This window comes from Echiichthys vipera (genome assembly GCF_963691815.1).
Source record: "Echiichthys vipera genome assembly, chromosome: 17".
NCBI lineage: Eukaryota > Metazoa > Chordata > Actinopteri > Perciformes > Trachinidae > Echiichthys > Echiichthys vipera.
The window spans coordinates 15,805,741-15,823,384 of NC_139842.1; the positions used below are offsets into that span (position 1 = coordinate 15,805,741).

Genomic DNA, 17,644 nt, shown 5'->3' on the forward strand with positions numbered 1-17,644 from the left:
TGACGCACTGACGCCAAACAGAACGAGCAACTCTTTCTAGAAATCTGTAGCAGTTTCTTGCTAGCCTCCGCGCTAGGTAGGTTCATCTAAGCGTATCTTGGCTAAACACACCCAAGCTAGAGGAATAGAAATACATATTTCAAAAAAAAAAAAGTGCGGAGTTTTTTGTTATCTACTGTTTTGATTTGAGATTTAGGGTTAGCTTCGTTTAGCCCAGTAACTTAGCCGAGTCATATCCGAAGCTAACGCTGTTTGCGTTAGGTTCTCATTGGCATCATGTCTCGGATAGACTACAGCGTGTGGGACCACATTGAGGTATCAGACGACGAAGATGACACCCACCCGAACATCGACACACCCAGCCTCTTCAGATGGAGACACCAGGTACACATTTATATTTTGTGGTGCAATATACTGTTACAGTTAACGTTAGCTAATGTTTCCTGTGCTCACTTTAGTAATGTGTGCATACAGTTGGAAATTATTAAGTTATATTTGAGTATGTAATATCTTCGATATGTTTTTGCAATTAGTTCCATATATAAATAAAGAAGTAACGTGAGGGTGGAAATCCCCATAATTCAGTAATGGTGGACCTCCACCCCACCCCACTTGCTCCATCCAGTTCCCTATAGCAGAGATTTTCAACAGGGGTCCTCAGAGTTACTTCAGGGTCTGAAAATATACATTAACATGAATGAAACGTATTATTAGTAAAGATTGATTTGTGAAAAAATAAATACATTTACACACCTTTAATCATAGGCTAACTGGTGACTTATCCGCAAGGCAACCACCAAGGTAGCCATAGACAGATACAATTGAGCTGAAGGATTCAATGTGCCTTCCAAATGTATGTTTAACATTAACATATGATGTATACATATATGAATATGATAACAATGACCGTTGTTATATCTTAGTATTGTATACACCATTAAAAGCTTGTGTATAGGCTTCAGGGCGGCATAGCTTAGACCCAGTTTAATGTGCAACTCAATTTAATACAATATTTGTAGTAGGGGGTCCCTGCTTTCTCTCTTTCAGCTAAGGGGTCCTTCGCCAAAAATACGTGGAAGAACTCTGCCCTAAAGAGACAATAATAACCCTTGTACCTGTGGTTGGGGCTGTTATGTGACTGTAATAATATTTGAACTTCAGGCACGTGTGGAGCGAATGGATGATTTTAAGAAAAAAGGTGAAGACCTGAACAAGGCACTCAGTGAAAGCCGGCGTAAGCTGACAGAGGCACAGAAGAAAGTACAAGAGCTGACAAGTTCATCGACCGATGATGCCAAAGCAGAGCTGAGCAAAGCCCAGGCCGAGGAGAAGAAACTGAAAAAGGAGGAAAGGGACTGGGAGAAGAAGGTGGCAGAATTCAACCGGGAAGAGAAGAAGATGCCATGGAATGTCGACACCCTCAGCAAAGAGGGTTTCAGCAAGGTGAGGCAGATAAAGGGGGGTTAGAGAGTTGACACCTAAACACCTGACAAAACATGACTTGGAGCCTGTCTTTGAATTGGTATGCTATGGTGATTTCTCCTACATTATTATCCAGGCTGTCATCAACTTTTTTTGCACTATATGGACGCTATATATCGCTTATTGCTTCAGTTGTCCCCTCTGGGTCTGTTGCTTCCAAAAATACGTATCTTTGACTCTTCCTACAATTTTCGGATGAACATTAGTTGATATACATTTTCTCTAAAGGTATCGGACAGTAGTGTGTGTTACAGTATTGTGTAATGATAATTCTCTACCACTGTTTGTCCTCCATAGAGCGTTGTCAATGCCAAACCTGAATCATCTGATGAGACTGAAGAAGAGAAGGAACAAAAGCATAAAACCTTTGTGGAGAAAAATGAGAAGCAGATCAAACATTTTGGTATGGATTACTGACATCCAGTCACCCATGCATGTTACAGGGTCTTGGTATTATAAGAAAGTAGAAATAGTCCTTCATTGCTGTCTTTATTACAGGCATGATGCGACGTTGGGACGACAGCCAGAAGTACCTCTCTGACAACTCTCATCTAGTATGTGAAGAGACTGCCAATTACCTGGTCATCATGTGCATTGACCTTGAAGTTGAGGAGGTAAACACTACAATCTTCCAACGATTTATTCTAAGGGAACTCATGTTTCAAGTTAGTTTTATGGGCTGTAACTCGGGTATCTTTTTTTGTTCCAATTGCTTTCTTTACACAGCCATTGTGTTCATTAAGTATGTTCATTATTCTTCTACCATTTTTTGCAGAAACATGCATTGATGGAGCAAGTGGCTCATCAGACCATCGTCATGCAGTTCATTCTAGAATTGGCAAAAAGCCTTAAGGTGGACCCTCGTGGATGCTTTCGGCAATTTTTTGCCAAGATTAAGGTGACTAACTGTGTTTGAATTTTACAATATCTACTGTAATAACATGCAGCTCTGTTTGACCAAGAGCTCCAGGAACTATGATGGGAAACGGGGACAGAACAGAAGTTTTCCACATTCCTGTTTGTGTTTCCTTTACGTTTGAAGAACTATCAGTATTAGGCAATTTAGTCCAGTAACAGACTCATCTTCGTCTCGATGTTTTTTTTTATCATTTCTTCTTGAGAATATAATCGTCAGTATTTCTTGAATTCACTCGCTTGGTTCTCTCTCCCAATCTTTTATTGAAAATTGAAATTCTGTTTCACCTCAGACCTACAGTAAGGGTCTGAAATCAGAGTTTTCGCAGGGATTACTTTGAAATAAGTGTACCTCATTATTTGAAGTTTGACCATGTTTAATATGAACATCCGACATTGTAACATTACATACATGACAGAAAATGAGGAAAGTCTTAATAGGTCTCCTTTTATGTCATGGTTACTCTTTAAATTCCTGAGTTACTTAAAGGATTCCTTTGTCGGAAACACCACCATCAATGCAAATATTGATGAAAGTTGAAAAGTTCAATTAAATGCTCATTTTATGACCACCACTACCACACTAAATGATGTGTCCCCTCACAGACAGCAGATCAGCAGTACCAGGACGCTTTTAATGATGAGTTGGAGTCATTTAAGGAGCGGGTTCGGGGCAGGGCAAAGATCCGCATCGAAAAGGCCATGAAGGAATATGAGGAAGAGGAACGACAAAAGCGCTTAGGACCTGGAGGGCTAGATCCTGTTGACGTGTACGAATCCCTGCCAACTGTAAGTTAAAGAAGCCTCAGCACTCTCCTTTTATCTTTTCCTTTTTCACTTTAAAATGACTTAAAAATACGTGCTTACTTGCAGGAGATGCAGAAATGCTTTGACGATAAAGACATCCAAATGCTACAAGATGCTATTAGCAAAATGGACCCAACGGTAGGTTTCTTTGTCAAAATACACTATTTGTTTTTCTAATTATCAAAAGACTAACAGACTGTTTTGTCTGATAAAGTCTGCTGGGAATCATATTTCAGTCATGTAAATGAATAGTTACCTGATTCAAATGGGTGATTTGTACCTACTTTAGGTCAGTTAGTAAATGTGCTTGTTTTATACAATTTAGGAGGCGAAAGGTCACATGAAGAGGTGCATAGAATCAGGGCTCTGGGTCCCCAACTCCAAGACAGACGATGGGGATGAAAAAGTGGAAGATGCTACCTATGAGGAGCTGAAACCGGAACAGGAAGAAACTAAGAAGGAATGACCAACAATAATCCCATGATTTGTTTCTGCAAATGTACTTACCAGGTGTATTGCGACTCCACTATGTGTATGAATAGTCTGCCAATCATGGAACAATGAATTAACTAAAATATTTAGCTGAGGCTTAAAGGATTAGCATTCACTTATCTGCACAACTACGTGGCATAAGTAACTTCTGCTTGGAAAAGAAACAGCTGCTTGTGTTTAGGTCTTTTATTGTTTGGACATCATAAGCTGTATTCTTACATTAGTTTGTATACACCTGTCGGTTTGTGTGGGAGTATGTGCACACATGCCTGTCTGCTTCATTTTTGCTGTCGTATAGTTAAAAAAACATTCTATACATGTTCAGGTTGTGCATATAATCAATTGGATGGATGGATGTTTTAATGTCATTTCCAAATTTAAGATTTTCCTTTGTTCGACTTTTAAGGTTTAGAGCTTGAGCAAACAATGTATTCATATGGTTATTTCCCCAAAGTGACATTTTCTACAAACTTGCTTAACTAAAGGTTGAATTATATCCAACTACTCAAAACCAGGGTGTCGTGGTTGTCTCTAAAAACTCAAAGTGTGGGTGACTGGGCTTTTCAAATCATAAAACTAGAGGTCAAATATGTGAGTCATAGGAAGATCCCAAGAAAATTGTCCATCCAGTAACTATGGTAACCACTGCTTATAAATTTGGAGAGATTGCATCTCTGCATGGGGTTTCTAATAACGAATTTGGTATTTACAAATTACATTTTCTCTACATGGAGATTCATTGATACTGTAGGTAAATAGATAGATATACTATGACCTTCGGAACATCACAGTTTACATCAGGTGTTAAAAGACAACAACCTATGTTTAACACAAAAAGCAGTCCCTAAAGTGCTACATAGGTGTGGTTGGGTTCTAAACTTTGCTTTCAAAGCTTTCATTTTAAAAGGTTAGAGTGCCTCCTTTTGAAATTAGCTTGAGCTCAAATAAACAAAAATGAAAAGAAACTTTATAGTAAGCTTCAACAAAGGCATCATGTTGGATATCACTTAATAAGACAGCAAATAATATATGCTGCCAGAAGCTATTGTGGGGAAAAAATCTCTCTTTTTTCAAACTTCTGTGTGAGATGAATGTATGTGATGGACTGGAAGCACCACACTGATACTACCATAACTTATAAACAAACTAAATGAAAGAAAAGATGAACCTTCATTTAGTATGACAACAGGCAGAACAAATAAAACGTTTGACATGACACTGACAAAGATGTCTGAAATAGTTGCTATAATGAAGTGTGTGTGAGACTTCTGAAGGGCAGGTGCACAGTGCAATATTAGATGACATCTTACATCAAACAACAAATGCTGATGAAGAAAAGTGGTCAGCTGAAATGATAAAATCATGACATCTAATGATGAACAGTTAGACCCAGGCTATAACATAAAAACTGGATGAACCTGTTCACTAAAATCATGTTTGTGGGGGGTTTAGTATGTGATGGTTGGAAAAGTATCCATTATGCAGAACTGCTCCTTTAAGAAAGTTATATTAAATTAGCCATTTATGTTTTTGTGTGATTTAAATCTGAAGAGGAACTAGTAAATAGCTTTCAAATAAATTGAGTATGGTAAAAAAAACCCATCTATAATACAACACAATTTGAGTACTATTTTTTTTCTTTATCAATTAAAAAGTACCCACTAGGAAATCCATGAATGGAAGCTAAAGGCTCCGTGTTTTCTTAAGTCCCCTGAACCCCCCTGCTCTTCACACCAGTGATACATGACAATGATGCAGTGATGCAAAGTAACGCAGTACATTTACTCAAGTACTAAACTAAAGTACACTTTTGAGATACTTAACTTGAGTATTGAGCTATTTTAAACTTCTACTGCACTTCAGAGGCAAATATTGTACTTTAACTTCACTTAATTTTTCTGACACAGCACTAGTTACTTCGCATTATTTAAAAAAAAATCACATTATACATTATGATGTATTATAGAATGAGCTACCGAGCAGTAGGCCTATATAAACCAATTAAAATTAGCCTCACCTTTACCAGCTGCAATATTAAAGTCATTTACACACTAATATCATCAATAAATACAGTCCAGTAATAGAATATGAATCTGAAATAGGCCCTTCTGCATAATAATTAAAAAATATAAGAGTTTGATTGCAGGACCTTTACTCGTATTTCTAAATTGTGGTATTACTACTTTTGCTTAAGAAAAATATCCAAGCACTTGCATTAACTTTGTTGCATTATTATGTGTGTTGTTTATTGAGGTCGATCAAAAAAAATGTATAAATAAATACAGGAATAGATAAATGTATAAATAGAAACGAAATGAATAAATAAATGCATGAATAGATGTATACATAAATAACATAATAAATACTTTACATTTAGTTTAAAATTTTTGTTCACCTTCATTTATTTATTTCTGTGTCCATATGTTAATGAGGTAGGAGGTCCCATTTATTCATGCATTTATTTATTTAGTCATTTGTTTATTTACGTATTTATTTATGCATAAGTCATGTGTCGTCCTCCTTAGTAGGTTACCGACAGTAACAAAGAATCAGTGTATCAATATCATTTTCACCACTTTTATTCTCGACGTTTATTTTGAAAGGTCAGCCCGTGTGAACGTGCGTGCACGTAGGGAGTGACCGTGTTGGCTTCAGGAACCAGCGCTTCTGTCGTCTCTCGCAGTTCACACGAATACTTGAGAGTGGGCGAAGGGGAAATACGCTCATGCGATAAAGGAGCCTGACTGTCGGTTCGTCTCCCCCCGTATGGTTTTGATGTAACACCGTCAAAAGCTCGCCGATAAATGGTAAGTTATGTATTTGTCCCACGCGTTGTTAAGTTTTACGCAAATGTCCAGTAATGTGTACATATTTCCGGCATTTGAGACATCGTGAAGTGCAATGATGCGTGTATATAGGCCACTCGGTGACGCAGTCAGTGTTATACCATGATACATTTATTCCAAAAACATGTAGAACTGTTATGCTATATTATATTGCTGTAGACTATTGTGTAACAAGTTAGACGAGGAATAAGCTCCGGAAGGCCTTTTGACAAATTACCTGACATCATACTTTTATAGGTAATGTCTACGTTTGTTTCTTATTTGTTAACCTACCAACTAAGTACTTTAAATCATCCTGTGAAATGAGAGTATATGTTCTAACAGAAAAGTGAAAGTGAAAGGTGACGTTTTAAAAAGGCTCTTACGTATGTTTTTACGTACAGTAGGTCTTATTGCGTACGTGATAACATTGATTCCGCCCAATGCAACAGCTGACTGACACTCATATACTGTGGTTTACTCGTATGTGTCTCTGTGTGCCAGTGGTTTGGCTATCATCACCATGTCCAAAAGTGGGTGGTCCAAGCGTTCGAAGCCTGGGGCTTTCCCCGGCCTGTGTGAGCCCCCTCTAGCTCAGGGCATCCATGTTTACCTGTTCTGGTCAAAGGAAGGGGAAAGGTATTTGTCCCACACAAGAGGAAGAGTCACAGCAGAGGAGCTCTGCATCTCAGCTGCAGAGGCTGTAGGTGAGAGTGACCAAATAGACACCACACAGGCCCAAAATCATTTCATCATGTTTTATTTTAGCCTGCTGATGTGTGTTTGTAACATCCATTTGTTGTTCCCCAGGGATAACTCCTATGTGCCATGTGTTGTTTGCTCTGTATAATCCACAATCACGTTGCTGGTACAGTCCGAACCACGATTTCAGTGCAGAGGACTCCAGCCTCGTACTTCTCTACTGCATGAGGTTAGTCTGTGTTTTTATAACGTTGTACAAGGAAGGCTGGTGAAACACACTGAGCATATGTGTTTCCTTCCTTGTATTCAGGTTTTACTTTAGGAATTGGCACGGACTAAATGAGAAGGAGCCAGTTGTATCCCGTTATGCTGTCAGATCTGGGACAAGTCCGAAGAATTCGCCTTTGCTTGAATTTTCAGCCTTGGAATACTTGTTCTCCCAGGTTGGTGTTTAAAATGATTTTTATGTTTTACTGTGTATTAACTGAGCACACGTTGTTGTTATTGTTGTTGATGTTCCCAATAATAATAATAATAATCTCCTTGCTTCTTGTGTCTCCAAAAGGCTAAATATGAATTTGTGAATGAAGTGGTCGAGCTGGAAGATGTTAAGTCAGAGGAGGAGCTAAGTCGCTTCAAAAATGAGAGCTTGGGGATGGCTGTGCTTCAACTCTCACACCAGGCAATGCTAAAGGGCTGTACCTTACAAGAGGTTGCTGATAAAGTCAGGTGAGTACTTTGGAAGGAGTGAAAATTGTACAGTGAAATCTAAATAATGACCAATCCACTGGATCCAGGTAACAATAAAATATCTATTTATCTTTCAGCTTCTTAAACTGCATTCCGAGGTCTTTCGCCAAACAAATTTCCAAAGACTACTTCCTGACAAAAATCAGGATGCGGCGGGTGTTTGCAGAGTTTGTTCGGACCTTCCAACAACACACTGTGGATAAGGGGCGACTGGGTGCCTACGAGATCATGTACAAGTACATCTCTACTCTCGAACACTTAGCCCCGCGTTTCGGAACAGAGATCTTCCCTGTATCCAACCTGGAGCTGAGAGAGGATGGGGATGAAAGCAGCTCTTACTCTAACACCACGCATACACAGTGTGCCTCGAAAGACAACTTCATAGGTCCTGTCACACATGAGATAATGGTGTCTGGCACCAAGGGGATTCTATGGAGGAAGGTGTCTGGTCAGAAGGTTTGTCAAAACGCAATCTCAAGCTTCTGTTGGTCTAAGGGCGCACTCACACTGTCCATCCGTACCGTGCCCAAGCACGCTTCACTGGTCTAGTTCGCGGTACGCTTGCCAGCCACGGTCCGTTTGGGATAGGTATAAAGCAGGTTTGCATATGTACAGGCACGAGCATGCGCACATGTACGAGCACGAGGCCTACGGCGGTTCTGACGTCATTTTATGTGTTCCTGTTCGGACATAGAAAAAAGGACGGACCATGCCATTTAAAACAATGGCGGCGAAAGGTTGACGTTGGTGTGATGCGGAGGTGGAGTGTTTACTGCAGATTTGGTCAAAATATATATTTTGATGAAAATATTCAAAAACAGTTCGACAAGACGCACAACAACTCAGAGGTCTATGGTAAGATTTTTAAACAAAGCGACGCGTCGGATGATGTCAATCAATGCGTGTGACGTGTTACGGCGTGATGATGTATAGGCTGGCAAGAAACATTTGCACCGAGGCCCAGGTAGTGTGAGTACAAACGGGCCTGGCCCGCGGGGGTAGAGGGAGGGGGGGACATTGTGGGGGCGCCCTAATTCTGTGGCATGTTGATTATTCTGCTCGTGTGAATGTTTTTTTTTTTAAAACCAGTCTCTTTACCTAGGCACAGGCAAACCCTTACCTCAGGAATGACTACATGAACTACATGAAGAGAACAAAACAGTCCAGCCAGCCGAATACTCCCAATAAATGGACCTCCTTCTCTGATTTCCCAGAAATAACTCACATAGCTATCACTGGAGAGAATGTGTGCATTAGCACTCTGGACAACCACTGCATGGTGAGAGTAATTGTTTACCCTTTTATATAAAAGCTGCAGTACATTAGTTAAATTGGTAAATGTGCTTGCGATGCATTAGTCCAACTGATATGTTTCATATTAGTTATTCTACTGATCAGATTATTCAGTCTTTAAAGAGTCTGAATATGCTGTACTGTGCCTAGATTATCCTATTCTTCAATTCTATATGTTTATGACTAAAAGAGCTTTGGGTTTTGGTACCCTTTGGGCATTTTATTATGTTTTGAATGTATGTGTCTGTAGGTGGGAGCTCTGATTGTAGGCTGGTGGTGTTTCTGTGTGTGTATGTAGGAGGTTCAGATGAACTCCAGCCAGGAGGCCCGCTCCTTCATCTCCCTCCTAGATGGATACAACCGGCTGACTGCATTCGCCCACCACTATCTTTGTCATGAAGTGGCTCCCCCAAGGGTAGTGCTGAGTGTAGCAAATGGACTGCATGGACCTATGCAGTGAGTTTTCTCCTCTTAGACATGCACAGGCAGGCTAATAGAGAAACACAGTGCGTTATATAACAACTCTGGTGTGTTTCCAGTGAGGATTTTGTGCTGCTGAAGCTGAAAAAGGAGGCAGCAGAGGAAGGAGCTTTCCTTGTACGTTGGAGTGCTCTCGACTATAACCGCATCATCCTAGCTGTCCTGAACAAAAGTGAGGTAAGTCAACGCCCACACTCCTCTCTGGATGAGCTTGCAGTGCAATGATGGTGAAAATGTGTGTACTTGTGTTTATAGAACGGATCGAAGCTAAACCACAAGCAGTTTCGGATTCAGCTCAAAGGTTCGATGTTCTGTCTGGAGGGCTGGGATCGAGAGTTTTCCAGTGTGAAGGAGCTTACAGAAAGCCTCAAGACCTATGTACTCAGGTCTGGTTCGGAGAGCTTTACTGTCAAAAAATGCTGTTGGCCGAAACAAGCAGGTTTGTGTTGGTTGGGCTTTTCAATTCAAAATATGTTTTGCCACTTTATCCTGAAATTCTCCTGTGTATTTTAAAGTTACTCTGTTTTCTGAGATATTTGGGTCTTAACAAAGGATTATCTATGTGTGTTTTATATGACATAGAGCTATCCAACCTTTTGGTGGTGAGACAGGGCGTTAAAACCGAATCCTTGTCCCTGAACATGACCCAGCTACGCTTCCACCAGATCAAGGACAAAGAGATCGTACAGGTGATAGAAGACCAACTTGCCACCTTCATATTATGACGGGTCTAAATAACTAGCTTTGTTGTTGTCAGCACTGCCACTGATCAATTGGCGTTGTGTTTCTGAGCAGGAACAGCATTTAGGCCGCGGGACTAGAACTAACATCTACTCAGGACGTCTGCTGGTGCGAGGTGGAGAGGAAAATGATGAGGATGACGAGTACAACAACAACTTCGCTGGCCGCAAAGGGATCCAAGTGGTTCTCAAGATTCTAGACCAAAGTGATAAAGACATTGATATAGTAAGCCTTGTGATCTTTAATAATCTTAAAGGTCTCATATTATGCTTGTTATCGGTTCATACTTGTATTTTGGTCTTCTACTTGAACACATTTACATGCTTTAATGTTAAAAAAACACATTATTTTTCTCATCCTCTCTGTCTGAATATACTGTACCTGTATTCATCCTCTGTCTGAAACACTTCATTTTAGCACCTGTCTCTTTAAGCCCCTCTCCTGAAAAAGCCCAGTCTGCTCTGATTTATCAGCTTTTTGTATATTTTAATGTGTATTTCTATTAATATCCATGTCTACTTTAGTGTCATCTTAACTCTTACATAATCTTTACTCTCCTATGGTCATTCTTAGGGATTTTTGGAAACTGCAAGTCTCATGAGCCAGATATCTCACAGTCACCTGGTGTTTGTTCATGGTGTGTCAGTCAAAGGATCTGAAAGTAAGAGCAATAACACCGTTCACCTGCACAAACTCACATTTTACTTTTAGGTGTGTTACTTCCTTATTTTCCTATACTTCCCCATTGCACGCACGATCTGTGTTTATAGTCGAATGTATGACTCCAGTACCAAGTGAGCCATGACGCAAATGCAAAACCGCACAAGCCCTGTTTTATTTTAAAGAGGAATTGCATTTGTTTATTTGCTTTTGACTATACTAGAGACTGGATATCTCACTGCTGTTTCTACCTTTACAGACATCATAGTAGAAGAATTTGTGGAGTTTGGGCCTTTGGATGTTTTCCTTCGCAAAGAAAAGGCAGCTGTGACTCCTCAGTGGAAATTCATTGTTGCAAGACAACTTGCCAGTGCCCTCAATTATCTTGTGAGTTAAAACACTACTTTGTTATGTTTTGTGTGCCATGGATTGCAATTCAATACAATTCACTTAACATGACCACAGAGCTAAGTGAGAGTAGGGCTAGATAACTTGGACACCTTTAGCAGCCAACAGAATTGCCTCCATAGCATCAAAAAATACCACGTAATTTAATACCAAATAAGCATGCAGCTTAGTTGCACCAAAATATAATAATGCTCTTGATTGACTGTCTAACATTAAACATCCCAGAGTCATGCATGAAAAACACTACATTAAGTGCAGAGACATGGCCCACAAAGTATAGTTCAGAAAACCTACATTGAAGTCAAGGAATCAGTATTGAACAATTTTAAAGGATACCCAGCCTTTCTTGACAGTAAAGTAATACCAGTGTTGTAGGATTCATCAGATGGTCTAAAAACTTTACAATCAGCTGTTAAAATCTTTTGAATAACAGGATGAGCTTGTGCAACTTTCCATCTGGACGCTAAGTTTTGATTCAGAGCTGTAGACAGGAAATGAAATAATCTTAATATCAGACTAACCATTAGTACTGCGCGTGGAGTTCTTTTTTGCCTGATGACTACCAGCGTTTATTGTTTTTTATACTCTAATGACACTGCATCCCACAAAGTTAATACTACTGATATTTTCATCATTATAGGAGACCAATCGGCTGGTTCATGGAAATGTCTGCGCCAAGAACATTCTGGTGGCAAGGCGTGGTCTGGAGCATGGCACTACTCCGTTTGTCAAGCTGAGTGACCCAGGAATTTCCCTGGCTCTCCTCTCACGGGAAGGTCAGTGCCAGAAACACACTTTACACAAACTGTTAATCAACTTTACTTTACAAGAAAGAGACAGTCAGTTTCAGGTTTTCTTTATTTTCTTTTGTACTGTTCTTCCTTATTTTAATCAGATTTAGAAAACGGAAACCACCATTTCCTGTGACTTATTTCCTGCTAGCTTGCCATTTTATCTTAACAGGCATAGCAACACACAGAGCTTATCGGACACAGGCAAGAGGCTGTTGGTCGCCAACTGCAATTAAAACCCCAGATGTGACCTTCAAAAATTGAATTGGCACAATTGGAAAATGCTACATTCAGGATAAGGCCTAAGTCGGAATATCCAAATCTGAATATGTTGTTTACAGGATATTAATTGAGTTATTTAAGGCTGTCAGAAAAGGTAAAGGTATATATTTTTTTCTCACCAACCATCCTGGTTAGTTTTGTCTGTAGTCAATGAACAAGGTTCTCCCAAAGCAAAGGAGAGTAAACACTTGATCGTTCATCTTTAATTTTTCTGTAGCTGCTGACATTGAATACATATAGAAACCCAACTTTATAGATTATTTCGGTATTGTTATTGAATCAAGGTAATTTTATATAAAAGTAAAGCAATAGTTTGAGACGTTTGTTCAGTTTTCTCAAACTAAATTCTGTTGTTTTATGGAGTTCTTCTTCAAAAAATGTAACCATATGGAACTCCTGTCATTTTTATTCTGCATTACAGAGCGTCTTGAGCGTATCCCATGGATTGCTCCTGAGTGTGTTGACAGCGGTGCACCCAGTGGCAATGCTGCTGACCAGTGGAGCTTTGGTGTTACGCTGCTCGAAATCTGCAACAATGGGGATCTGCCAATGAGTGGCAGCACATTGTCTGAGGTAGGCCCTTTATTTGTCTTCCAACAGACCATTTTATACTTCTGACTCCTAATTGTAACACCGTAATATGACCCCCACACCTCTCCCAAACAGAAAGAGCGCTTTTATCAGCAAAAGGGACGTTTAGCTGAACCATCCTCCCAGGAACTGGCTACCTTCATCAGCATGTGTCTGGCTTATGAGCCTGTGGAGAGGCCTTCGTTCGGCACTGTGCTCCGAGAGCTCACAGAAATCATGATCAAAAGTGGGTTTTTCTCCCCTTTTTTTGTTTTGTTTTCAAACTATCTCAGTGCATTCAATAATGTTTTCTGCACACAGATCCTGATATATCCCCCAGTGAAACTCTCCCTGACACAGACCCAAGTGTGTTCCACAAACGCTACCTGAAAAAGATGCGGGACTTAGGAGAGGTGAGTTCTAATACTACATCACCTGTAATTTTTCTTTCTTTCTTCCTGTATGTCAGAGTAAACCACTGCTCATTGTTCTGTCTACAGGGTCACTTTGGAAAGGTGACTCTCTACTTGTACGACCCCACCAACGATGGGACAGGAGAGCGTGTGGCAGTGAAGGCTTTGAAACAAGAGAGCGTTCATGTGCCTGAGGGCTGGATGAAGGAAATTAAGATCCTCAAGTCCCTTTATCACAGCAACATTGTCAAGTACAAAGGCTGCTGTACTGAACTGGGTGAGTACTGGAAATAGTGGTTATTGAAATATACTGCACCATACAATTCATCTCAATTTTATTTATAGTGCCACATCCTAACAAAAGTTATCTCAAGACACTTTACATTTTGAGTAGGTCTAGACCACCTATGACTTATTTATGATTTACAGAGACCCAACAATTCTTCCAAGTCGCACTTTCTGTAATAATAATAATAATAATAATCATAATTACGAGCAATCTTGTGCACATAGTGGCAACAAAAATCTTCCTTTTAGACAGACAGACAAACAGACGCAAGTGGGAAATTAACATTAACTGTAATAATATCTTTAGCAATAATACATAGTACATAGTACAGATAGGCAAATGAGTGGTACTCTCCTTGCAGCAGCTTGCACTGCTCAGTGGATGATTCCAAGAATTGATTTTTGGTCCCTGCTGTTCCTGCAAATGCAACACAGCTTCCCTTGTATGTCAATATTTCGAGCTTTCAACACACAGCATGCTGAGCATCATGTAACAGGTTGTTCTTTCGTTTGAAAACGAATGGAAAAAGGATGATAATCATTGTTGCATTGTCCATTGACAGGTGGACAAGTGGTGCAGCTGATAATGGAGTACCTTCCTCTGGGGAGTTTGCAAAAGTATCTTCCCCAACATAAACGGGGAATCCCCCAGTGCCTTATGTTTGCTCAGCAGATCTGTCAGGTGAGTTGAGGTGGTTTTGTGGGTTGTGATGATAATCTACATTTCCTCTTGATTTTACAATATTCCCAGCCTGATATCAGACAGAATTGTCAACTAGATTTCCAATTTCCATCTTCAGTCTGACATTGTCTTCACTTTATTTGATTTCCATGAGGGAGGGGATTCAATTTACCCTAACAAATCACAAGATACGTCCGGTCTGAGCAGGCTAACCTTTGGTTTAGCACTATGCTAACTTGAATGGGGGTATATCATCTTATTGTTCAGCTGTTATCAGAATTGATCAGATTCTGACAGTGAAACTTATCATTTTGCAGAGGTTGCGTTGTTCAAAACAATTTATCCACTGTTTTAGAAGTGCAACAGGAGTGAACATAGACTGTATGGTAGCAACGGAATAGACTATGGTGGAGCCTATGACATAAGCATGTTTAACTTACTGGGTTGTGATTGGCTAGTGATGTAAACGCACATCTTGACAACGCTGTTAGACCGGACCACAGCGCAGAGTGGCTAATCGTTAGTCCCCCCGCGGAGCGTGACCCATCTGGGTTTTTAACCGAAGAACCACAGTTTCACGTAACGATGCCAGACGAATCAGTCAATTCTAAGGTCCGGAACCAGAAACAATATTCCTGGTGCTGTGTGCAAACTGCAGAGATGTCTGGTTATGATCTATGTATTGTCATGAATTCATTTGGTCGGAGTAGATTAGTTGCACCAGCATTATGTTACACTATGTCCTCCATGAAATAATCACTCAGCATGATGTTTCAGTGACATTTACATCTTTGTCAGCCGGTCACTAAATTTCCATCCAGCCTCGATATTGTAAACTTGTCATTTTATGATTAAATTTACATTTGATTCTTTAAAATATACTTTATATTTAATATTGCTTTTGATAAAGTATATTATACGTTACACATGGTGTAAAGTTTGATAGAAGAGTCACGCTGTACCATAGATGTGCACTGTAAATGCTAATGTCAACATGGTAACATGCTTATGTTTAGCAGGTGTAATGTTTACCATGTTCATCATCTTAGTTTTGCATGTTAGCATGCAAATATTTGCTCATCAACGCTAAACACAAAGTACAGCTGAGGCTGATAGTTCTGCAAGTATTTTATTATGAATTAAAGTATTTGATAAATTCAAATTTAGACCTGATTATGGTGCTAGATGAAGAGTTGGGATCACCAATGTTATTACAACACATCCTGAGGAGATACTGAATGTGCGTACCATGATAATACATCCAATAGTCTTCGAGACGATTTTCCAAATATCATCCAATCACCAAAGTCGGCATAATTTGTCATCTGGGGAACATAAATTTATGTGTGAAATTTATATGGTAATCCACCTGACAGTAATTTTAGTCCAGACTAACGTGGTGGACCGATACTGTTCAAATTTTCCAGTGTAACGTCCTCATTTTGCCCCCTCTCAGCAAGCTAATGGACTTTTTATTTCTGTTGTTCTTATTTAAAGGGTATGGAGTATTTGCACTCAAAGCGATACATCCATCGAGACCTAGCTGCCCGTAATGTCTTGGTGGAAAATGACAATTTGGTAAAGATTGGAGATTTTGGCCTGACGAAATACATCCCTGAAGGCGAGATCTACTATCGTGTCCGTGAGGATGGGGACAGTCCAGTTTTCTGGTGAGATCATGCAGCACCAAACAGTGTTATTCAATGCTTTGATACATGACTTTGGCCACTAAACTGTATTTTTCCTACTGTATAGGTATGCCATTGAGTGCCTGAAGGAGAGTAAATTTTCCTTTTCCTCTGACATTTGGTCCTTTGGCATTACGTTGTATGAGATCCTAACCCGCTGTGACCATCGTCAAAGTCCTCCAATGGTACGTCATCACTGGCCTCTTATCACAAACTAAAACCTGCATATCTTTTTATGTGAGACTAATCAACTCCATTTTGAATCCCTGTGTTGAATCCATACTCTGTACTGTTTATATAGAAGTACTTTGAAATGATGGAGGAAACTCAGGGCCAGATGACTGTGATGGTACTCATAAAACTGTTGGAGAAACCGATGCGATTGCCTCGTCCCAAAGATTGCCCGCATGAGGTAGCATGCCTATTGAACACAACTGATATTTTGTTTGCATTATGAGTAGCCTGATATTTTCAAAATTACTTTTTTTTTTTTTAATCCACAGGTGAAGCTGTTGATGGAGCAGTGCTGGGCAGCAAACCCTGCAGAACGGCCATCATTCAGATATCTCATCGAAAAGTTTGAGGCCATTCGTCAAACATACGACTGGCAGTCTACGATAAACTTTTCCTCGGCTCAGATTTGCTGATCAGGACTCAGAAGATCTACCTGTCTTCATGTCATCACTTTGCCATTATGGCAACCATATATTCCAGGGTTGCCAGTGATGTGTTTCACGCTGTGCATTGACTGCTGTCTCCATTTACATAGATGTCTTTATACTGTAGGTTTCTTTTTGACAAAAGCACACTGTTGTCCACTCATATGTGGCATTAAGATATTGAAAAGCTAACATCGGTGTGTTTTTGTTCATGGCTCATGAACATCATGTAGAAAGGCGACGCCCTGAACAGTCAGCCACTGAGTGTCAGCTTTTCTCTTCAAAAGTTATAGGTTTGCATATATCACAGCAAGTATTAAGAATTCCTGTAAGGCTGGGGAATTACGGCCTTTCATTTTTTGTTTAATGTTTGTACATGTTTTGAGTGTATGTTAACATTACCTTTAATTTTGTATATACCAAAAGAACAAATTCACAATCTTATAAACCATTTTTCATATACTCTTTTATTAAAGACTGAAATATACTGATGCATGTGTCAAAAAGTGTATTAAATATTTTTCAGAATGTGCCATTCAGATATGTGTTAACAGATTTCCTATATTCAACAAAGAATAGCTTTATGTGTGTCATAATAACCCACTGCTTTCCAGCAAAGGAAATGTACTATAAAAAACTTCTACACTTTAATTCTTTAGACAGGTCACTGACCCAGTGAATAATTTTTTCGGAAGCACTTCGTTGTCTTCCTTGCA

General features: G+C 39.6%; 2 protein-coding genes across 2 annotated transcripts; both read left to right on the forward strand.

Annotated features, from left to right (window-relative positions):
• The first annotated feature begins 37 nt into the window (after window positions 1-37).
• Window positions 38-4,630, forward strand: LOC310959343 (hsp90 co-chaperone Cdc37). The gene is made up of 8 exons (XM_083930648.1): window positions 38-384; window positions 1,162-1,443; window positions 1,780-1,885; window positions 1,981-2,096; window positions 2,258-2,380; window positions 3,004-3,186; window positions 3,271-3,342; window positions 3,530-4,630. Exons 1-8 carry the CDS (start codon window positions 277-279, stop codon window positions 3,668-3,670), a joined length of 1,131 nt encoding a protein of 376 aa, XP_083786774.1. The 5' UTR covers window positions 38-276; the 3' UTR covers window positions 3,671-4,630.
• A 1,753-nt stretch (window positions 4,631-6,383) lies between these two features.
• Window positions 6,384-17,419, forward strand: tyk2 (tyrosine kinase 2). The gene is made up of 24 exons (XM_083930887.1): window positions 6,384-6,503; window positions 7,026-7,228; window positions 7,332-7,452; window positions 7,534-7,666; window positions 7,789-7,952; window positions 8,051-8,429; window positions 9,076-9,252; window positions 9,565-9,722; window positions 9,806-9,923; window positions 10,002-10,185; window positions 10,329-10,435; window positions 10,542-10,712; window positions 11,061-11,148; window positions 11,407-11,534; window positions 12,196-12,331; window positions 13,050-13,201; window positions 13,295-13,445; window positions 13,520-13,611; window positions 13,699-13,888; window positions 14,463-14,581; window positions 16,079-16,251; window positions 16,337-16,454; window positions 16,571-16,681; window positions 16,773-17,419. Exons 2-24 carry the CDS (start codon window positions 7,045-7,047, stop codon window positions 16,914-16,916), a joined length of 3,498 nt encoding a protein of 1,165 aa, XP_083787013.1. The 5' UTR covers window positions 6,384-6,503; window positions 7,026-7,044; the 3' UTR covers window positions 16,917-17,419.
• Window positions 17,420-17,644: the final 225 nt, after the last annotated feature.